Genomic DNA, 21,084 nt, shown 5'->3' with positions numbered 1-21,084 from the left:
CTAGCCCCTGCCCCACTCCCAACCTTTTTGGGATTTTGTGATTTTGTGATCAACATCCTTTTTGCCCTGACATTTAATTCTGTGGCAAGGAGCCAAGGCGGAGGTAGTGACTGCCTGGGATCCACGTAGCTTCAGCTGCGGGGCACTGTGGTATTAGATTAACTGCTGGGACTAAGATCAAAAAACAGGGGGAATTGGGGCTGGCAATGCAGGAGGGTATTTGACTGAGACAAAAGCCCAGCAGAGATAAAGCCTGGCAGATGCTATGAAAGGCCCCGGGCTTGGCAAGAAAGCCAGGAGGCCATCCTCCTTATCCCCATCTTCTTGGACAACAGAATGACCCAGGGAGGTCCTTGATGCATGACGTGTTCCTTGCTCATCTTTGTTACCTGGGGGGCAAGGGTGAGTAATCAGAAGGTCCCTTCAACATCCTCAGAGGAAAATATGAAGAGCTTGGGGAGATGGAGGCAGGGAGCACTTTCCAATGTGGACACAGTTTTTTTTTTCACTGTGGCTAGCATGGCAGCTTAGGAGGTTTCCTGAAGTACAAAGCTGTGGTAATAATAATTAAAGGGTTGCTACCGAAGAGAGGTCTCAGGATTGGAATAGGGGGCTGCAAGTCCCAGGTGTCGTTTTGCATTTTGCATTTTGCCCAGTAGTTTGGAGGAGTGTCACCTTTTCATAGCCTGAGAGTTTAGAACTCCAGGTGAATGGAGCATCCTGGGAGACAGCCCCTTTTAAACACAAGACTTGGCAGGATTCGGCTGCTGCTACACGGGCATGGAGAAGATATCCTTCCCTGACTAATTAACTAATAAAATAAAGCATTATCGAGTGCTTGCTATGTTCCAGGCACTCTGCTAAGCGCCGGCTAATCGAACAAGACCGTTCTGATCTTTGAAGAGCTTAAATTCTAATGGGAGAAGACAACAGAGAGAGGGGATACACGTGTGGTGGCAGGGTTTGGAAATGGCTGGGAAGTGATGGCCGTGCCTTCTGGGCAAGCTAGGGCATTCCTATTAGAGCCCAATGTCTCAAAGGTAGAATCCAGGATTTGTGTGTGTGTGTGTGTGTGTGTGAGAGAGAGAGAGTATGTGTGTATGTGTGTGAGTGTATGTGTGTGTGAGTGTGTGTGTGTATATGTGTGTCTGTGAGTGTGTGTCTGTGTGATATTGTGTGTGAGTGTGTGTGTGTGTCTGTGTGAGTGTGTGTGTATGTGTGTGTGAGTGTGTGTGAGTGTGTGTGTGTGTGAGTGTGTGTGTGTAGATGCAGGCATGCAAATGGGAAAAAGGGATGAGGATAATAGTCAGAATGCAGGAAGCAGGGTGTGGATGTGCATCAACGGCAGTTACAGCCCATTTTCTAGAGCTTCTAGAGTACAAGACCAAAGCCAGGGGCCACTTGCTATCGCCGCCAAAATGTCATGAGGGCCCCCTAGCAAGTGCACACCCTGCCTGTACCTGCTTTCCTAGAAGGAGATGAATCACATCCACGGGTAGTGCACAACACAGACTAGCTGGAGCTCAGATGGAAGGATGGCTTTGTTTCTCAGCAGAGAGGTGAACAAAGGAATCTGGGTAACTGGCGTTCCCCGCCACCCCACCGCATTAGTCAGCTCTACCAGTGAAACATGAGGCTTTCTCCCGATAAGATACAAAAGGGAACAGTTTGAACGTAATGTGGATTTTGCATTTGCTCCATTTCTTCTGTCAGCATGAAAATTGCACCCACTGGCACCAAACTGCGTAGGAATCCACAAAGAATCCCCACCTCAGCCACCTGCCAGCTGCCTCAGTTTACTGTGTGTGTTAGTCCACAGAGTTGGCTTTTTGGACTATTTGGCTTTTGTGATCACACATGCACACACTCAGTCACATCCTAGACATAGCTAAGGATCCTGGTTCAAAAGCAACAAGCGAGCAATCCACGGAAAAAGAAATCTTGAAGTGTTGAAGAGAAGCTTGAAATAATAACGCCACCTCACGGAGTGCCCAACCAAAGCAAGCTATTACTGAGGGGAAAATGAACCTGCAGAAAATGCGGAGAGCCGGGGAGGGAGCTGAGTGTGAGCATCCAGAACGTTGGTGGCTATCGCTCAGCTGCACATCGGTCCCTCCCCGGTGCCAATGGCTGGGTACGCTGGGAAAAAGGGCTTAGTTTTTCTTTCCCTGGTCCTCTTGCTCCAGAGAGCGTGGTAAGCTGCACAGGGTTTTATGATTCAATGCCATCCTCCCTTCCCCTTATCCCCCAACTTTGCCAAAAAGGCAGCAAGGAGCTACACAGTTAGCAGAGGGGGGCAAGGAGCCAGGTTTATACCGCAATGAAAGTGGAGGACTCGATGTCTGGCCTCTCCACCGACCACTAGCAAGAAGCTGCCAGATTTTTGCCATGTCACAAAGTTCAAGGATGACATGGTGGTTGGGAAGTAGAAAATGATGGAAAGGGCCTGCGATGATAAGTGTCAGCAGAGATTTATAATCCTATTTGAGAGTGATTGCAACTGTTTTTCCAATGTTTGACCTTCTTTCTCAAAGGGGACCATGACATCAGGAAGGTGATGTCATGACTTGCAAGTGAATTGGATTTAAGTGGGGGAGAGCTGTGCAAAGTCTCCGGCCTCACTTTGAGGTATTTGAGCTTTAGGAAATCAGTACCATTCTGGTCTAATACCCTTGGAGACAGGAAGAGTGATTGCCCATCCTAGGTACCCAGGATCCTCCTGCGCCTCTCTCCAACTTGGCTGTTGCCACTGCCAGCAAAGTCCCCCTTTTTGTTCTGCAAGGGTAGACAGATCTCAGATCATGTCCATCTATGCAATCCCCAAGCTACATCTTATATAGCTGCACACACATAAAACTTCTTTAGTGGGCGTGGAGCTTCTGTTTCTAGGACTTATTTGCTCTGTGCAGATATCCTTAAACCTTCAGCAGCTCAAGCCCCTTCTTCCCATCTAAAATCTAGTTGTCAATCAGCTCCTCTTATAAGCACAAAGTTTCACAAGACTTAAGAAATGAAGAGGTTCATTATAAGCCAGTAAAATCAAGTAGATAGAAAAAAACGAATGCCCACTTTTCTGCCAGTATCCAGAAGTCTGAATGGCCCATGATGAACGACATGTCTGGCTATATCACAACAACCACTGGGAATCAACGAGCATTTATTAAGCACATACGATGCGCCAGGCACTGGCAAAGCACTGGAGAGCTAAAGACAAAAACAGTATCAGCTTTTAAGAAGAGCAAACTGCTCTGTACAAACAAGATATAAAGGCTAAATTGGAGATAATCTCAAAGGAAAAATCATAGGATTAAAAGTCATCTATAAAGGCTTCTGACAAAAATAGGTTTTTCACTGAGATTTGAAGGAAGGCAGGGAAGCCAGGAGGTAGAGATGAAGAGGGAGAGAGTTCTGGGCATGAAAGTCAGTAAAATATCTGGCATTGAGAGATGGAATATCATGTTAAGAAATGAGGTCCAGCCTCATTGGATTGCACACTATTCGGAAGGGAGGAAGGTTTAATAAGACTGGCAAGGTTTTGAAAGGTATCAGGCTATGAAGGGTTTTAAAAGGGAGAAGATCTTACATCTGCTTCCAGAGGTCAGAGGGAACAGCTGGGAATAGTACACGTCATTTCCTAGATGACCAAAAAATGTCCTTTCTTTCCTTGCTCAGTCTAGGGGTGGAGGCCCAATTCTTTCTCCAAAAAAGCAGGAAGGAAGCTAGAGGGTTAGAATATTCCAGGGAACACATGAAAGGAATGATCTCATCAACTAAAAGAGAGGAGTTCGTAAGCCAGGTTGAGCCAGGAGTCCATTTTCAGCAGTCTCTAGGACCACAGGCACCGGGGCTCAAGGATGAGAGGGTCACTGGCTTCCTAAAAACAAGCTCACTTTTCTCACACCCCACCTCTGTCTCCAACCACCTCCAGGAAACCTTTGCTCTATTCATGTGGCGGCTCAGTGATCTCTCATCCAGTCAGGACACATATGCAGCGTGGTACTTCCGAGGCACCCTCGGAGAACCTGGCCTAGGCTTTAGGAAGCGCGGTTACAAATTCATGAAACCAGGACAAAATAAGGAAAATGAAAAGGTCTGCTAGCGTTTCTATTTTTTAATGAATGATTTGGGATTATAGAAAAATGACTACATTGGGATTTGACCAAATATACTCCATGAAGAAAGGGCAGAGAAGAGTGAGAGGCCCTGAACAATTACAGAAGGAATCCATCTTGGAATAGACAGGATTATTATTAATATTAAAGGAATATTAATAAATAATATTTATTTAAAAATAACCTTAAAGGTATTTAGATGCTGATGATCAAGATAGATCAAAGACATAGATTTTATAATGACAAAAAGATCCCAGAAGGAGCTTTTACTAAAACAAAAGCAATCGAAAAGACATAAGCAACCACTATTTGGCTACTTTCTCAGGCTCCACCTAGGACAGCTGGGTAATGGAGAGCTGCCATCATAGGGGATGCCCAACCCCTTTCACCTCCTCCCTCTCTAAGACTGGGATGTTTCAGGACCCACTCAGGAAGGCACACTGCTGTGGGAGTGGGATTTGGGTCCAGGCAAATCCATTCAGAAAGTTAATGAACAAGAGACCCAGAGGACTTTCCTTTCCCATCCTTCCCTGTGTGCTTGTGTGCCCATGAAGATCCGGTCCACTGGAGAAGATCATCTGCAAAGCCCTGTCGGCTGCTCAAGCTCATGTTTTTATCAAAGATGTCTTCGGTCCACAGGTGGACCAGCCATTTCAGTGTCAGATCTTTGTCAATGACTTTCACTTCGCTAGGATATCATCTGGTCAGTGGGAAGGAGAGACAATTGCTCTGACCTTCGTGGGAGCATCCGTGCTGTTGAGACACTCTTCTGCTGGATGGCACGAAGTCTCTCTGTCTTTCTGAGCCTGGGCAGCTAGATGGCATCATAACGAATAGAGCATTGAATAGTCAGGATAATCTGAGCTTAAATGTGGCTTCGGACACTTAATGGCTGTGTGATCCTAGGCAAGTCACTTAAGCTCTGTCTGCCTCAGTTTTCTTATGTGTAAAATGGGGATCAGAATAGTACCTTTCTCCTTGGGTTGTGGTGAGAATAGAACAGAGAAAATTAAAATAAAATACTTTGGAAACTTAGTACATCATGTAAATGTGAATTCTTTTTAATAGGAGCATCCTACAGATTTATAAAGAATGGCCATTTGGCTGAGAGATTTGAATGGACAACAGATGGACAATGATTTGAGTCCAGGATTGAACAGGAGGAAGTCTGGAGACTGGATGGCATGGAAGAAATTGTGTGGCATTTTCTCCAGCCGCTAGCTGCCCTGGGAAACAAAGCCCTATGTTTTAAACATCAATATGACTGAGCCATGGGATCTCCAAAGAACTAGGATTGTGGGTCACTGAGGGGCTGTAGAGAGAGGCTGCAGCCCAAGGCCAGCGGACCTGGCACTGTGATCTTACACAGGGGCCCTCTGTTTGCCCTACATTAGGGCAGGAGTTAGTGATTGGTTCAAGCACCTCAAACCAGTGAATCGGGGCCATATTCCGATGAACTGTGAGATCCCTAATGGAGACTATTAAGCCTTGACTGCTCTTCTGAATGTGGACTTGCACCCCACGTCCATGGATTCAAGTGGTTATTCCTTGAATGGAATACTTCCCCAGGAGTTTCAGTAGCTGCGTCCCCAAAGAAGTGTTTTTATAATGTTGGGTTGATTCAGGGGGGAACTTCTGCATCGGGGCAACCCCACAAGAAGGGTCAGTGGCAAGAAAACACCTATTGGCCCATTGTAGGTGGAGTAGAGGACAGAGCACTTGGCAGAGAGTTGGAGAGGCTCGATTTGAACCTTGAGCGCATCTTAGCCCTTGAGGAGCCCTGGGAAGTGCCTCTCTGAGGCTGATCCATAAATCAGGGCTGTTTGACTAGATTGCCACTAAGGTCCCTTTTAATTCATAATTCATCTAATGTGGGGGCATATTTGGAGGAGAGGCCTTCTAATGGATTACTGAAATGATGAGGAAGAATGTTTTTGAAATTTGACAAATGGACCTGTTTTTTCATGGAAGAAAATACCCAGATCCAGCTACTGCTTCCTGATGTGGCTCCATCAGCTGCCCTGAGCCAGGGGATATGGAGGGAGTCGGAGCTAAAGTGGCTACCTTTTTTTTTATAAATGGATTCACATGTAGCAGGTATATCTGACAGACTTGCAGCTTTCACGGGAAATGCCCTCCACCTCCTGGAGCAGCGAGGCAGCTCTTGCTGGCTTTCTGTTGGAGCCTCCCAGTTCCACGCTGTTTGGATGGCACCTGGGCTGCTTGCCGGCACTGCTGCCTGCTGCTGGGCACAGGTGGCTGGGCTCTGGCTCCTCCATCAGCTGCTGTCCCCAGGGATTGAATGTGCACTGAACTGACAAACAATAACAAGAGCTAACACTGACACAGGACCTACTACGCGCAGGCACTGTGCTGAGTGCTTTACTATTATCATCTCATTTCCTCACACCAACTCTGGGAGGTTGTAAGTGTCAATAGGGCAACCGTGGGCAGAAAAGCTTGGGTCGCTCCTTTGCTTGCACATTGGAAATCCATCCCAGGCTGGCCCAGGGGTTATTACCCGACAGGACCAGAGGACTTGTTTACTAACATGAAAGCTTTGGGGGCCATTCTCTTGGTCATTTGTCAAGACAAAGATAGCCAAAAAAATCCCCCAAAACCCATACCCTCCCTTTCTCTCTCATTTTAGTTTAAAACACCAGCACTCACAAGTCTCAAAATGAAATGTGACAGATTCTGGATTTTGCTTTGATTTCTTTTTCTAGGCAGGGCCATAAAACCCACCGAAGTAGAGAGAACTTGGTTGCAAAGGGTTGGACGTGAGTTATTCTCTCAGGAAGGCAAATGGTCTGCTTGCATTTTAACCTGTGCACGATGGCCACATTTCTGCTGTTCGGGAGACCTCGGGGCACGAGGCTGCCTTTCGCATTTATCTGCGGTCTTGCTTCACAGAGCACTTCTCCCACACGTGGCATCTGAGAGCTTCATGCCGGGCTCCTATCGACACCGGTGCCCATCCCTGCCTGCTCCCCACTCTGCTCCATGGAAGGTACCCAGGGACATTCGATGTGGGAATCTTCAGCAACCGGCCAGGACTCAGTTTTCTCTCGGTCTCCCCCGAAGAGGATAAAAGCTCCCAGCTACCTTCACGTTAGCCAGATCTCTATCACTGAAACGATAAATTAGGGAACTCTGCCTTCCAATGATGAATGACAGGACTCGGACCCCAGAGGGACACAAACCAACTGGGCCACATAGCAGAGCTCCTTTAAGATACTGAATCCCAGTAATTAAACAAACAGACCACGGGAACATCAGTCAGCACAAGCTCATTAGTTTTGAGTTTTCCATCTGATAGACTGGCATTTTAAAGAGGAATAATTAATCAGGCTAGAAAGAGTCCTTCTCCCCACAGTATGGGTGCCCAGAGGGAGCCGTTGCTACCACAATATTTCTTCTCAGTGAGAAGGAGGACTGATGTTTTTATCAGAAAATGAGCAACTGTCCTTTCTGCAGATGATTTTTAAAAGGTTCAGTGTGATTTTTATTTAATCTCCAGTCCAATTCCTTCCATGGAAATACATTTCTAATTTTATAAGTCAAGAGGAAAATATTGTTCAACGATGAGAAATTCACTTCAGAGCTGCCTTTGTGTAGACACATCTGAAGCACATACTGGCTGCCCCTGCAGTGGCCCGGGTTGGATAGCAAGCCCTTACCACGGAAATCCTTGCTTAAGTAAACATGTCATAAAAACTAGAGCTGGACGAAAGTCATCAGGCAGTCTTTATCACAGGTTCTGACCAACTGACTCATGTTTATAGAGGAGGCTCAATGGGAAAGTTGGGTCCTACCCAAGTTATGGCCAGACAGGTTGGCTATCCATTCAGATGACCCTTGGGGACCTTAAAAGTCTTCATAGTCGGACAAAATCATGTCCACACACCCAACTAGCACTGAAAAAACAGCTTTACTCTGGGCTCAGTCAAGCCCTCAACATCCAGAAACACAGCCATGGAATCTGAGACTTGGAAAGGATCTCATTGGTCTTTGAAAGGAATTGTTCCAGGGAGATACACACCTGAAAGGGATTCTCACTATGATACATCTCCTAACACATCCTCTGGTCTCCACTGACATCCCCGAGGAAGGGGAACTCTCCACTTCTCAGGACAGGCAAGCCTTCCCATCATCGGCACCTCAGCTGGTTGAAGCATTTCCCCCGGACTCAAGCCTCTGGTTTTTCAATGCCCACCCACTGTTCCTGGTTCATCCTCCCGATACCAAGCAGAATCAGGTTAATCCCTCTTTCTAAGCATTCAAATTTGAATTGATTCTGGCTTAGTCCAGGGGAAATTTGGCCACAGAATACTCAGGAAAGGCAGCAAGTTGGCACTGGGGAGAGAGGGCTGGACCTCGAGTAAGGAAGATCTGAGATAAAATCTGGCATCAGAATATCCATGGTTGGCTTCAGGATGAAGAGATAGATCACTGTGGCTATCTAGCCCTATCGACAGCTTACAGAGGCAATCTCATATTGATAAGATTAACAAGATCCTAAATATTGTGGTGTGGGCTGTCCTGGCACATGTGTGACCTTGGGCAAGTCATATGAATTTCTGCTTACCTCGGTTTCCCTTTGTGTAAAAAATGGCATTAAAACTGTTACATAACATCTATCTGATAAGGTTACTGTAAGGATCAAATGAGATAATGCTTTTCAGTGAGATGATATTTTGCCTTTGGCATATCTTAAAGTGTGATATAAATGCTAGTTAGGGTTTTTAGTTTGAAAACTGAGCTGGCTAGTAAGGGCAAGAAAAGAAAGGGTGACTAAGGCTGACTGAAAGCAGACGGAAGGTTGGGAGAATATAGTTTTTGGGTGGCTGATATTTTGGCAGACAGAGGCAGGCAACTGGGCCCCCGACACCCCAAGCCTGACTATGAGGGTAATGAAGTGATCACCAGCAGCCCTACTGTGTTAACTTCTGCCCCGAGTTAAGCTAATATAAGGGTATTTTAAAGCAGGAAAATACTCTGACACTTCTGGGAATGAGGAAGAAAAGGTTCTAAGTGGGTCAGGTCCTGAACTGGGCTGACTGGATGACAATAGAAGATCCATATTGACAGTTGGAGGGCAATGAGGTTAGTTAGGAGGGCTGGATCGAAATGGAAGAGGGCCTGGAAAAGCAGACAAAGGAGCCCGAATCTGCTGAGGTTGGCTGGAGGAGAGGAGGGCCAGGAGCTATTTTTCTTGGCACCTACTCTTGACTAGTTGGGTGAGAGTCCAAGACGGGTTGCCAGAGACAGCTGATGGCGGCCCACCTTGGTGATGGCCCTGGTGAGGTTAGAGGGCCATTTTGGACTTGTTCTTCACATGATACAGTTGGGGTTGAGTTTTGGTCCAAGAGTAGAACAAAGAACAGAAAATGATGTCATTATGTTGGCACCAAATCCCAGCTGAAAGAGAGGGTGGCAGAGGGTGCAGGGGCCCATGAGCCATTGCACAAGACTCAGATGGTCTTTTTTGACCATTTTAGCAGATCCCTGTTGTTACCACAATATTTTTTCTCAGTGAGAAGGAGGACTGATGTTTTTATCAGGATGGAGCAGATCCCTACCCTGGCAATTTCTGTGGTCTTGCTTCTAAGTTATTTCAAACATTGCCATTTGTGACACCTCTTACTGAGGGTAAACCACAGCTTCTGATTGGCCAGAACTTGGATAGAAGTAGTGAAATTAGCTCAGTTCGTTTGCTGAATCATAAATGGAGAGCTTAGAAGCCATTGAATTCAACCTCTTCATTTTATAGATGAGGAAACTGAGGCCCAGGGAGAGAAGTGATTTATTTAAGGTCACACTGGAATAAATGTTTAAGGGAGGGATTGAACTCAGGTCCTTTTGCTCCACATTCAGCATGCTCTATATTCAACAAACATTTATTAAACACCTACTATATGTATTTTAAAACTTATTTAAAGTCTTTTGTTTGGCAAGGATGCTGATTTTTTAAAAAAGGTTTTTGTTTTTTTTAATTAAAGCTTTTTATTTACAAAATATATGCATGGGTATTTTAAAAAAAAAGTTTTAATGAAATATTTACATAAGAACTAAAATCCTGAAAAGTTTATAAAACATCACTGTTCTACTGACTTGTATTCAGAATTTAAAAATATTAATTCTGCACATTTCCTTCAGTTTTAAGGCATAACTTGGCCATTTAAAATAGAAGATCCTAATGATGTGCATTACTACTGTGTGTAATTAACTAGGGCTAAGGTGAGTATAAATAGAAGTAAAACGTGCACCTGTTCTTCAGACACATAAAGCCTGGAGGAGTCACCGATGCACCAAAGATAGGACACAAATCTCCAAAGAGGGACATTAGGGAGGAATGAGGATCCAGCATTTGGAGAGCTCCTAGGAAGCAGCGGCTCCGTGGCACCATTTTGTATTTGGCGATTAGCAAGAGACTCTTAGCTGCCGATCCAGTAGCGCCAGAGCAAGATAAGAAGGGGCAATGCTCAGTCCATGGACTTGCTTAGAGCTCCCTGGTGACAGCGCCTGCTGGCATGATGAAGAGACCTGGCAGAGGCAATTAGCTAGGGCAAAGTGCCAATGGTTTCATTTGCTGGAGAGAAAGCAGGGTGGGGCAGGCAGGAAGAAATCCCATGGGCCTGCAAGGATGGGCTCGATGTTCTTCCCAGCAAGGACAAAGAGCTTCATGTAGATAAAGGCAGGATAAAGTGGCTGTTGATTTTTTTCTGCAGAAGAAGGGGAAAGGGTGAACAGAATGTCGCTCAACTCTTTTGGCCCATCAGGGATAGGAAACATTCCTGGAAAGGATTGAAGAAATGCTCTAAGGATTCCAAGGAAACCAAGAGGAATTTAAGCCAGGTAGTGAAGGTGTAGGGTGCAAGGAGGCAACACAGAGAGAACAGGGAAGACGGAACTCATCTGAACCCTTGGAGCTGCTGTTGCTGTCCTGGAATAAGGCCCTTAGGTGAGGTGGGATCTGGACCTTCTGGGGGAAGAAACGGCTTCATATACCTCAGAGGGGTGCCCAGACACACCATCTGTAGCCAGAATATCCATTATTGGCTTCAGGATGAAGAGATAGATCACTGTGGTTGTCTAGCCCTGCTGACAGCTTACAGAGGCGAGCTCTTATTAACAAGATTCTAAATATCGTGACGATGGGAAGAGAAGAGGTGTGCTGTCCTGGCAGAGGTGACAAAGAGCCTCTGGAGATCTGATAAGTCCTCTCCATTTTCTAATGACATATCGATGGGGGGTGGAGCATAAGCCAGAAGGAACCCCAAAAGCAACTCGGGGAGATCTGGGAAGACAGCTGCCATTTGTGAGGGATCAGGTGGTACATCCATCATTTTGGGCAGTTGAAAGTAGAAATAGAAAAAGAAAAATGAAGATCTAGGAAGAAAATCTGTGGCTAAGAAGATGGAGGCAGAGAATAGATTTGTGTTCAAGATTGTGACTGAATGTGCAGAAATAATGGGCTTTGGGACCAGACACGGAACCCATCTGCCAGTGACCTAGAAGTGTTTGCTTGGAGGTTTGTTAATGTGATCTTTAGAGTTAGGGAGTAAAAAGGGAAGGGGAGGGACACAATAGACACAATAGCCGGAGCAGCTACCAAAGGCAGCAATAAGGAAAACCCAAGAGGAAAATCAATGCAAAAGCTCAGCAGTTTACAAGAGATTAACTGAAAAGGGCCAGAGAGAAATGCTTCTGGCCTTGGATGTTTAAAAACCAATGTTCAGAGTAGGAATAACAAACCAAGTCAGGTCCATCCAGAGGGGCAAGCCGATCTGTCGGCATCGCTGAGTGCCGCTAGCTAGGACACTAGACTAGAATAGAGCAGTGGGGAGGTCTGCCCTGGTTCAAAGGACAGTTTTAGGTGAAAAGGGCAGCAAAGTGGCAACACACACGCACACACACACACACACTCTCACACACACACACACTATAGTCACATACATGAATATGGGGAATCAGACGAGAGAGCGAGAGGTGAGAGGAAAATGAAGGAGAGAAAGGAGGGATTGTGTGGGAAGTTGCTGGAGATAGTGCTCCTTCATTCCTCTGTTCCCTGCACTCTGACTTCTGACCTCACCACAGAGCTGACACTGCTGTGCTCTCAGTGACCCATGCTGCTCTCTCTGCTATGGGTGACATTACTGAGCCTCCTTTTCTGGACACTCTAATTTGGGCTTCTGGGAAACTGCTCTCGGGGATCTCCTCCTAGTAGCTGTCTGTCTTCTTCAAGCCCTTGTCTGAATCCTTAGCCACTATAGACCTTTTAACTATGGGTAGTCCTCGAGGGTCTATCTTCTGGTCCTCTTCTTTCTTCTCTGTATTAATTCACTTGGGGATCTCCTCAGCTCCCAAGAGTACAGTTGTCACCTCTATGAAGACGGTGATCCAACCTCTACCTCCGGCCACCTTTGCCTCTTTCTCTCTTCCTCCATCACGGCCAGCATGTGACTGAGTTCTGTGGGCTCTGCTTCCACCCCGTCCCTTACAAACATCCCCTCCAGTCCATCCATCAAACGTTTGTTCAGTGTCTAAGGTGTGGAGGCTTTGAGCAAGTGTGTGGAATACAAAGCCAAAAGGAAAGGCTCTCCAGACCTCAGCCAGCTCCCCTTCTTCTCCACTTGCAGACTTTCTAGCACAGAAAACTAGACAGAGGAAGAAGGGTCTTAAGCACCATGGGATCCAAGTCCCTTATTTGATGGATGAAGAAACGGGGCCAGAGAGGCCAGACTGGGCAAAGGTCACCGAGTTAATGAGTGTCTAAAACGGCACCAGCCTCTGAGCCCATTGCTCCATCCAGTTCCACTACTCTAGTGCTGGGATTTCTGACCCTACATCTGGTGTTCCATCCCTCACCTTCCTCCGCCTCACAATGAAAGCAGTTGGATGATTGTTATTGAGATAGAGGCTCAAAAAACATGCCTGTCTGTGTGCCTCTGGACAAGCCTGTGTGACCTTGGGCAAGTCATTTAACCCCAAGCAAAAAATCATGCCTTGTAATGCAGATACATACCTGAAGTAAAAATAAAAACAATAAATGGTAGGAGTGTGTGCCTCCATGCCGAATCTCTCTCTCTCTCTCACACACACACACCCACACACACACACACGCAGTGTGCCTGATGGTATATACAGTAACACAATATGCACAGTGTATACAGTACATATGCATCTGTGCACACGGCACACACTTGTTCATGCACATGCATACACACATACACGTGCAGGCGCACACACACTTGCACACACCCCTTAGTTGGGTCTGGTTTTGGAAAAACCTGTGGATCCTATAGGAGTTTCCAATGTACTCTAGACAAAGTAACGCCTGTGGTTTTCCCCTTTTACTCTGGGATTTGGGGACTGGTTTCAGTCTCTAATGGAAAGTAAGTGTGCAAGGAATTTAACTCAATTATTTGTTTCACATAATTACTTAATATAATGAATTTGTTTTAAGTCTTCCCTTAGAAGAACTTACTGTCTCTCTCTTTCTCCATCTCTCCCTCTTTCTCCTGTCTCTCTCCCTCTATCCTTCCCTTCTTCTCGCTCTCTTTCTGTTTCTTTGTCTCTCTATTCCTCTATTTCTCTCTCTCCCTCCCTTCCTCCTTCTCTTTCCCTCCCTCCCTCCCCCACTTTCTCTCTCTCTCTCTCACACACATTTACTCTTCTAAATATGACACAAGATAAGGAGTCAAAGGGGCGCCGAAGGAGAAAGCCTGACCAAAAGCTGCAGATTTTTGCAGAGAGGAAGAACAGCATCAGCCGGAGAAGCAAGGCAGGCTTCATGGGGGAGATGGCCGGGGAACCGAGCCACTAAGAGAGAGGTTTCTCAGAGGCAGAGATAATGAGGGGGCCTCAGGGACGGCAGGTGCAGGGACATGGAGGCAAAAGAGGGTGTGAGGAGATCAGAGAACAGCTGGAAATGCAGTTTGGCTGCAACGGGCAGCACTGCAAGTTGGAAAGGTGGGCTGCGGCCAGACAGCGTGGGGCCTTATATCTTGGTCTGAAAAACTCGGATTTTAACCTAGAGACAAGGGGGGATTGTGCAAGATTTTTTTGATCCAAGGAGGGATCACTCTGCCTCAAGAACATCATTTTGGAAATGTTGTGAAGGATGGACTGGGAAGAAGAACCCACGTAAAGGTTATTACAGTGGCAGGTGAGAGGCAATGGGGGCTGCCCTTGGGGGAGTGGGGAGGGTGGAATTGGGCTTGGGAGCAGGCAGATCTGGGCCTAGATGCCAGGTTAGACACCCATTGGCTTTTCCCGATCCAGCCTCTCCGGCCTTGTTTCCTCATCTGTCAAATGAGGGCCTTGGAGCCCATGGTGTATAACCCCTTCTGCCTCTGAGTCTAGGATTCGAGGATTTCAAGTCTGGAAGTGGAGAAAAATGGAAGCTCACCCTTCCCTCCTATTGGACTGTGAGCTCTTGTGCTAGAGAAGTCATCTAAATGCCAAGCATGCAGTAGGTGCTTAATCAATGTTTGTGAAACCAAAGAATATACGTGCCTATGAAACTGTCACTGAATCACGGATTTGGAGCTGAAAGGCACCTCAGAGCTCGGCTACGCCAGCCTCCTTATTTTACAGAGGAGCCCGAAGCCCTTAGGAGGTGAGATGACTAGCCCAAAGTCACACAGCTTGTGACTGACTGAGGTGAGATTTGAATCCAAATCTTTCTGACTCTCAGTCCATCTCGGTGATGTTTCTAAGTCCACAGAACCAGGGGCCATTCTAGGTTTGGATCACTTCATGAGCCACCAGGAGTTGCCCTGCCCCCACTCATTATGAGCTACTGTTCAGCCTCCTGGAACAGGGACTCGTGGACACGGCCTCGTGGACACAGGCTTTGTGGACAAGGGCCTCTGCACTGAAAGGACCTTGGGCCCCCTGGCATCTCCTCTGGTCATTCCCAGAGTATGTCCCACTGAAGACCTTACGGATCTTCTGGGCCTTCTGACTGCCCCAGAGACAGAGAAAGAAGTCCTGTGCTAGTGTGCGTTTGCACACATATACGTGCGTGTGTAAAAGGTCTCATTTAAAGGATTTGGCTCTGACGCCCGACTGAAATCTCTTCCTCTGTGGTCCTAGCCAGGTGGGCTTTGCTGGGGCAGGCCGGGAGGTCCCAGGGACCCTTCCAGGCCGGGCCCGGGCAGGTGTGAGCTGAGCCTCAGAGTCTGTGAGCCCTAACTCGTCAGACAGATACGGAAGGCCGCGCCGCTCAGGCCTGGGTCGCCTGTTCCGATCACAACTGGATTCTTGCTTGGCAGGATGATTTCCCGTGGGGACCCCCGAGCTGCGAGCGGCTCTGGTTCATTTAAAGAGGGGTCGGTCTTTAAATGGGCTTCTCTGCATTATTCTCACTGCAAAACCAGAGGCCCACCTGCAGCTGGTAAAGTGAACGGTGACCTGGGAGCAGAGGAAAAGCTCTTTCCCACCCGTGTGCCTGTTGTAGGCAAGTCTGGGGAACAGCCACCAATCAATCAGACTTAGGCGAGGGACGGATCATGACAAGCCACCCATGAGAAATGAGCAGTGGGGGAGGGGGACAGAGATAGAGCCTGCTCTGTGTGTATGTATATGTATGCATGTGCACATGTATGTACATGAGCATGTGTGCATGTAAACATGTGTGGTGTGTCTGTATATACACATATGCATGTATGTGTGCATACACATATGTATATATGGTGTTTATATGTGTATGTGTGTGGGATGCATTTGTATGTGTGGGGGTGTGGGGGTGTAAGTGTGTGTTAGTGTGAGGAGGGGAACTATAAGGCTGTTGCAGAATGCTTCAGGGAGAAGAAAGCTTTACCACAGCTGTGTGACCATGGGCACAGTACCTCGAGCCTCAGTTTTTCTTGCCCATAAAATGGAGGTGCTGCTGACAATACCTGAGTATGTAGCCTGCAAGGTTATTGTGAGGAATATGAGCTCTAGACGAAGGCCTTTGGGAGTCACTAGGTGCCAGTTTTTATTTTGATTTCTTTATGCTGTAGCCCTCTTGGCAGAAATATGCCCACCACCCAATTCACTGTGTTCCTGCCGGGAGGGCCCCGGCTCCAGTTCTGCTTAGTAGGTGCATGGGACAGCCGGCTGTGGCTACAGGAACTCAGACTTTCCCCTAGAGCCTGTCACTAACTTGGAACTTTGGGCAGGATGGCCCGAAAGGGCCCTTTCAGCGGGGGCAGCCTGTGCTTTTTCTAAGTGGTTTCTCATGATGTTCAAACGATTGGGCAAAAAACCCAGACTGCTTTTTGCCTTTGGCTCCCTGATCTCTGTGGAGGAGGTCAAGGGCACATCCCAGGCTGCCCGGGAGGCTCAGGAGGCGATCTGTGGCAAGAGCTGGGAATTCTTCACGCAAGATCTCACTCCGCAAGACTGATCCCTCTAATGAGTTCTGCACAGAAGGTGCCATTGAGTGTCATGAATGGAACTGAGGGATCCCACAGTTTCCCACTGGTTCTTTTTGTAGATTATGAGACTGAGTCCCCAGAGGAAAAGACGTCTGCACAGAGGTGTGGCTAGTGTGTGGCAAAGAGCTGCCTTTGGGCTCTCCCAGGAAGGTGGGCTCCCTTCCCCGCAGGTGGGCTCCAAAATGTTTTACCATCAAGCTGCCACGTAGGGGCACGTATGAAAATGGAAGGAAGGCTGTTAGAATGGCCAAGTATACAGTGCCAGGAGAAACGGCAACATTGTAGCTAAGTGCCAGTCTGACTGGGTAACAATGTAACACTGTAATGGTACCGGAAAGACCAGCTGGAGAAAACAGGTTTTGGTGCAACAATGTAACCAGCCGCCCCCAGACAATGCCCTGGGAGTTTGTTCTGCTACTGTTTCAATTAGGTTGTTTTTTTTTTTGGGGGGGGGGACGGGGGATCAGAGGTAGAAGTATCCTTAAGTTGTTAGTGGAGTCTTTGACACAGTTACTCAAACTTTCAGCAACACTGCTGTAGCCCAGCCTCTCCCAGCTTAGAATGCCCTGACGGCCAACACGGTGAAGGAAAGCTGCCATTCAGCCCCCAGCGACAGACGACTCGCTTAGCCCCTCTACTGTCTCTCGCACACTCCCGATTCGCAGGGTCTCTCTCCTGCCCAGCCCACTGACACACATCTCGGAAGGAAGCCGCTCACACTCTGATGCTCTCAGCACACACGCACAGGAAGGCAAAACCCTGGGGAGGGGGAGGAGGGAGAGGGGGCAAATCCCGTCCCAAATCACGAGGGTCCCTTCGTGATCGTTAAACTAGATAATGAGAAAGCTACCGGGATGGGGCTGGACGGGTCGGGCTGGGCTGAAGGCGTGTCCCAGCGAGCAGCGAGCACCCAGCTGAGCTCCAGCCGGCCAGGTGAAGCCAGGGCTTTCTCTATGGATCTGCCTGTGCCCCACCCAACATCTGGGCTGAGCTCCGGCCCTGGAGATCAGTGGCGGGGATCCCGGGGAGAGCCCCGCTGGGGCCCTTGCGCGCATCCCCGCCCAACCGGTCCCCAGCAAATGGGGCCAGGCTTCCAGAGCTCGCCCCATTTTCTAGCTGGGAGCGGGAGGAAAGATACAGAAGAGGAGAGGGAGGGACGGGACAACTCGAGAGGACTAGAGAGAAAAAGATACGAAAGGAAAGAACGATGTAGAAGAGGAGAGGAGGGAAGAGGAAAGGAGGGGAGGGAGGGAGAAAAGGAAGGGAGAGAAGACAAGCAAGGAAAAATGAGAAAGGAAGGCGAAGAGGTGAAAGGAAAAGAGGGAGAAGAGACAGAAAGATAGAGAGACACACAGAGAGACTCAGAGAGAGACAGAGAGAGGCAGAGAGACAAAAACACAGAAACAGAGACAGAGAGACAGAAACACAGAGAGACAGAGACAGAAAGACAGACACACAGAGACACACAGAGACACAGAGAACTTGCAAGAAGGGGAGGTGGGGCCGGCGAGGCGAGGCAGTACCTTGGATTCCTGGCTGTGGGTCGAGGCTGGGGACGGAGGTCGCTCGGCGCTGCTGCCCCCTGGGTTCTCTTGGATCAGCTCGTGCCCCAGGTCCTCCCGGCGACTGCTCGGAGGAATCATTCTACCTTTCGAGGGAATCTGGGGGGTTCTGGAGCAGGCTGGAGAACGGCCTCTTCCTGCCTTGGTTTCCCACAGCTCAGAAAGTCTGCTCTCAGTTTGAATCAGCGAGCAGGGCTGGGAGCCTCTGACGTGGGGGCTCCGTCTCCCCTCCTAGCTTTCCTTTTCCACTCACGTTTCTTCCCTGCTAATATCTCCTCCCTCCCCGCGCCCCTCCCTCCTGCCTGCTCTGCGCCGCCCTGCCCCCTTCTGCCTTGCCCTCGCTCCTTCCCCGGGCAGCTCTGTTTCGAGGGAAGCCAGCCAGTGGCGACGGCGGCGGCGGCGGCGGCGGCGGGCTGGGCCGGCCCCGGGTCCGGGCCGGCTTCCCGGTGGGTCCGCAGGCCCTCCCGCCTCAGCTTCTGCCCGTCACCCCGGCGGACCCCGGCGATCCGGGGGAGCGGCCGCAGAGGCGGGCAGGGCTGCTCCCACCCCCCGGGCGGGCGCTGAGAGAGCCAGGAGGGCGGGAGGCCCGGAGGGAGCGGGAGGGAGGGAGGGGGGGAGGACGAACGAGGGGCTTCCTCCGGACGGAGCGGCTTCTCGGACTGTCATAGCGGCGAGAGGAAGCCCCGGCGGACGTGCTCAGCTTCAGGATGCGCGCGCCCGGGAGCATCTCTGCCCTGGGGGCAAGCCCGTCGCCGGGGCCTGTGGGGTCGCTGCCGGAGATCGCGGGTCCGAATCGGCGAGGGGCGGGGGGAGGCCAGCCGAGGCTTTCCGAGGGGCGGGAAGCCTCGCGCCCAGGGCGCCCTTCGCCTTGCCTGGGGAAGCGCCCGGCTCCCTAGCCCATCTTTCTAGTTTGCTTTTTCCATTCTGCCTTTCGTCAAGCTCAGAGTCAATGAAATATTGGTGTAAATAGCCAGCACTCTGCCAAGGCCAGAAGCTGTTCCGAGCATGGCCTGTTTCTGCCCAGCCCCAGGAAAACGGAGTTCGCATTAATCCGCAGGCGCTCCGACCGACTCCCGGGCTGCCCTGATGTCACTGGCCATGGGACCGCGGCTGTAGGACGAGAGGAGCGCAGAGGCCGCCGGCCTCGGCCAAGCGCCTTACTTCCTAGATACAGGGGAGGCCCCCGGTAGCACTGGATCCCATGCATTTGGCCTCCGCAGGCAGCTCCCTTCCCCCTGCCCTGGCTGCCCCCAAACGCTTTGGGTAACTGAGAGAGAGCCAGCTGAATCTCGGGGAGCCATTCATGCTCTTCTATAAGGGGAGTCAGGGTTGGGCCGGACGATCACTCCGTGCCGGGCACTCTGCTGTTCCCCAAGAAGGGACTGAACCTACAGCTGTGAATAGAACTAACATGTACCTGGCTCTGGGGGCCCAAGGAATTAACTCTCCCCCTCCCCCTCCATGGCTCACCGCTCCGGCACACTTGCCCAGCGCCTTTCCCTTGCGTATTCCCAGGAACATTCTTTGGAGCTCCCCCTCACCCCTGTTTGGCAAGAATTGACTCTTAGACCTTGGAAGACAGGTCAGGGGTCAAATCTTGGCTGCTCATGGCATCATACTGTTGGTATTATACATAGCACTAGGCTATAGAATTAGATACAACAGAAAGCCGTGCACAGCATATTATTGTAAAGTGGTAAAATAACACACAGCATAAGAATGAGGCAACATGGAACATATTATAAGTATAATGTAATGTAAAAACAACCTATTACCTAAACATCCGATTACTGGCGCTTCCTCATGCTTTTTCTTCATGCTGCTGCTGCTCCCTTTGCACTAGTGCTGCCCCCCACCTTAACCGGTCTTCCATGAACTGAATGGTCTCTGTCATAGGCCTCTGATCTGGGCTATACCGGCCGACATGGCCCCTCTGATCCGGGCTATGTCGGCCCGACGTGGCTCCTCTAGTCCAGGATATATCAGCCTGATATGGCTATCTGGTCTTTGCCTGAAAACCCTTATTGAAAGGGAAGAACTGAAACCCATCCCTCCCAATGCAGCTCGTCATGTGGGGGCACACTTCCAGTACTTTTGCTTCTATCCCACCAAAACCAGGATCTGGTATTTAGCCTGTGCCCATGTCCACTGCCATCTTCTGCTTCTGGAAAAAGATTGTGTGGGCCTCTCCTCCTGCTTCTGTCTGTTGTGAGATGCACCCAGGAGCACTACCTTCCTTGAGGTTGGACCTAGAATGGGGGTGGAGAAAGGGCTTGAACAAGCTAATCACATGTTTTTTTCCCCAATACTTCTCTAATTGCTTATAGTCTTCCTGGACCACTGCCTCAGTGGTCAGCATACTCCAGGCTATTGATATTACTCTTGTCCTAGTGAGATTGAAACCCCCCAGTTACCAAAATACAAACCCTAATCCTCCTCTGCAATTTACTCCTTCCTTAAACCCATCCATCTCAAGCCAGTCCCTCAGGATCTAGCCACCTTTCCCACTGGGCCATCAGGAGCACTTGCTTCAGAGTACAAAAACTTGCTTTTCATCTTCACTTCTTCCTTTCTCCCTCTTACTGACCTTGGCACTCATATGAGACCTGGCTCCTTTTGGATAATGGGCTTCCCTGGTCACCCAGCACTATCCACACTTCCTCTCCTGCCCCTGTAAGTGCTGAAGGGGGGCAGGGAGGATGCAATCCTCATTGTTCCTCACTGCCAGCTCCATCCTCTCCCCTGCCACCATCACTTAGCAGTTTTGCCTTCAAGATTTGTGCCATCCGCATTTGTCATCCAATTCAGACTCTGGAGGCCATCACTGAGCCTCTCCCACATTCCTTCTCCCTTTCCTGAATGAGCTTACGGTCTTGGGTTTTCTTGACAAAGAAACCTATAGAAATGTGAACCTTCTTCACTGTTGTCTTCAGTTACTCACCTGTTCTTTCTCTAATCTTCCAAATTCATGCTTGAAAA

General features: G+C 49.0%; 1 protein-coding gene across 1 annotated transcript in view; it reads right to left on the bottom strand.

The window, feature by feature from the left end:
- The window catches only part of STAC (SH3 and cysteine rich domain), a 62,901-nt gene extending 44,555 nt beyond the window's left edge, over positions 1–18,346 (bottom strand). The window contains exon 1 of the mRNA XM_051977482.1: positions 18,067–18,346. Within this exon, the coding sequence (XP_051833442.1) occupies positions 18,067–18,186 (120 nt within the window). The 5' untranslated portion in view covers positions 18,187–18,346. The remainder of the gene's footprint in view (positions 1–18,066) is intronic.
- Positions 18,347–21,084: the final 2,738 nt, after the last annotated feature.

This window comes from Antechinus flavipes, chromosome 1 (genome assembly GCF_016432865.1).
Source record: "Antechinus flavipes isolate AdamAnt ecotype Samford, QLD, Australia chromosome 1, AdamAnt_v2, whole genome shotgun sequence".
Classification (NCBI taxonomy): domain Eukaryota; kingdom Metazoa; phylum Chordata; class Mammalia; order Dasyuromorphia; family Dasyuridae; genus Antechinus; species Antechinus flavipes.
This window is presented reverse-complemented; position numbering and strand designations above follow the sequence as displayed.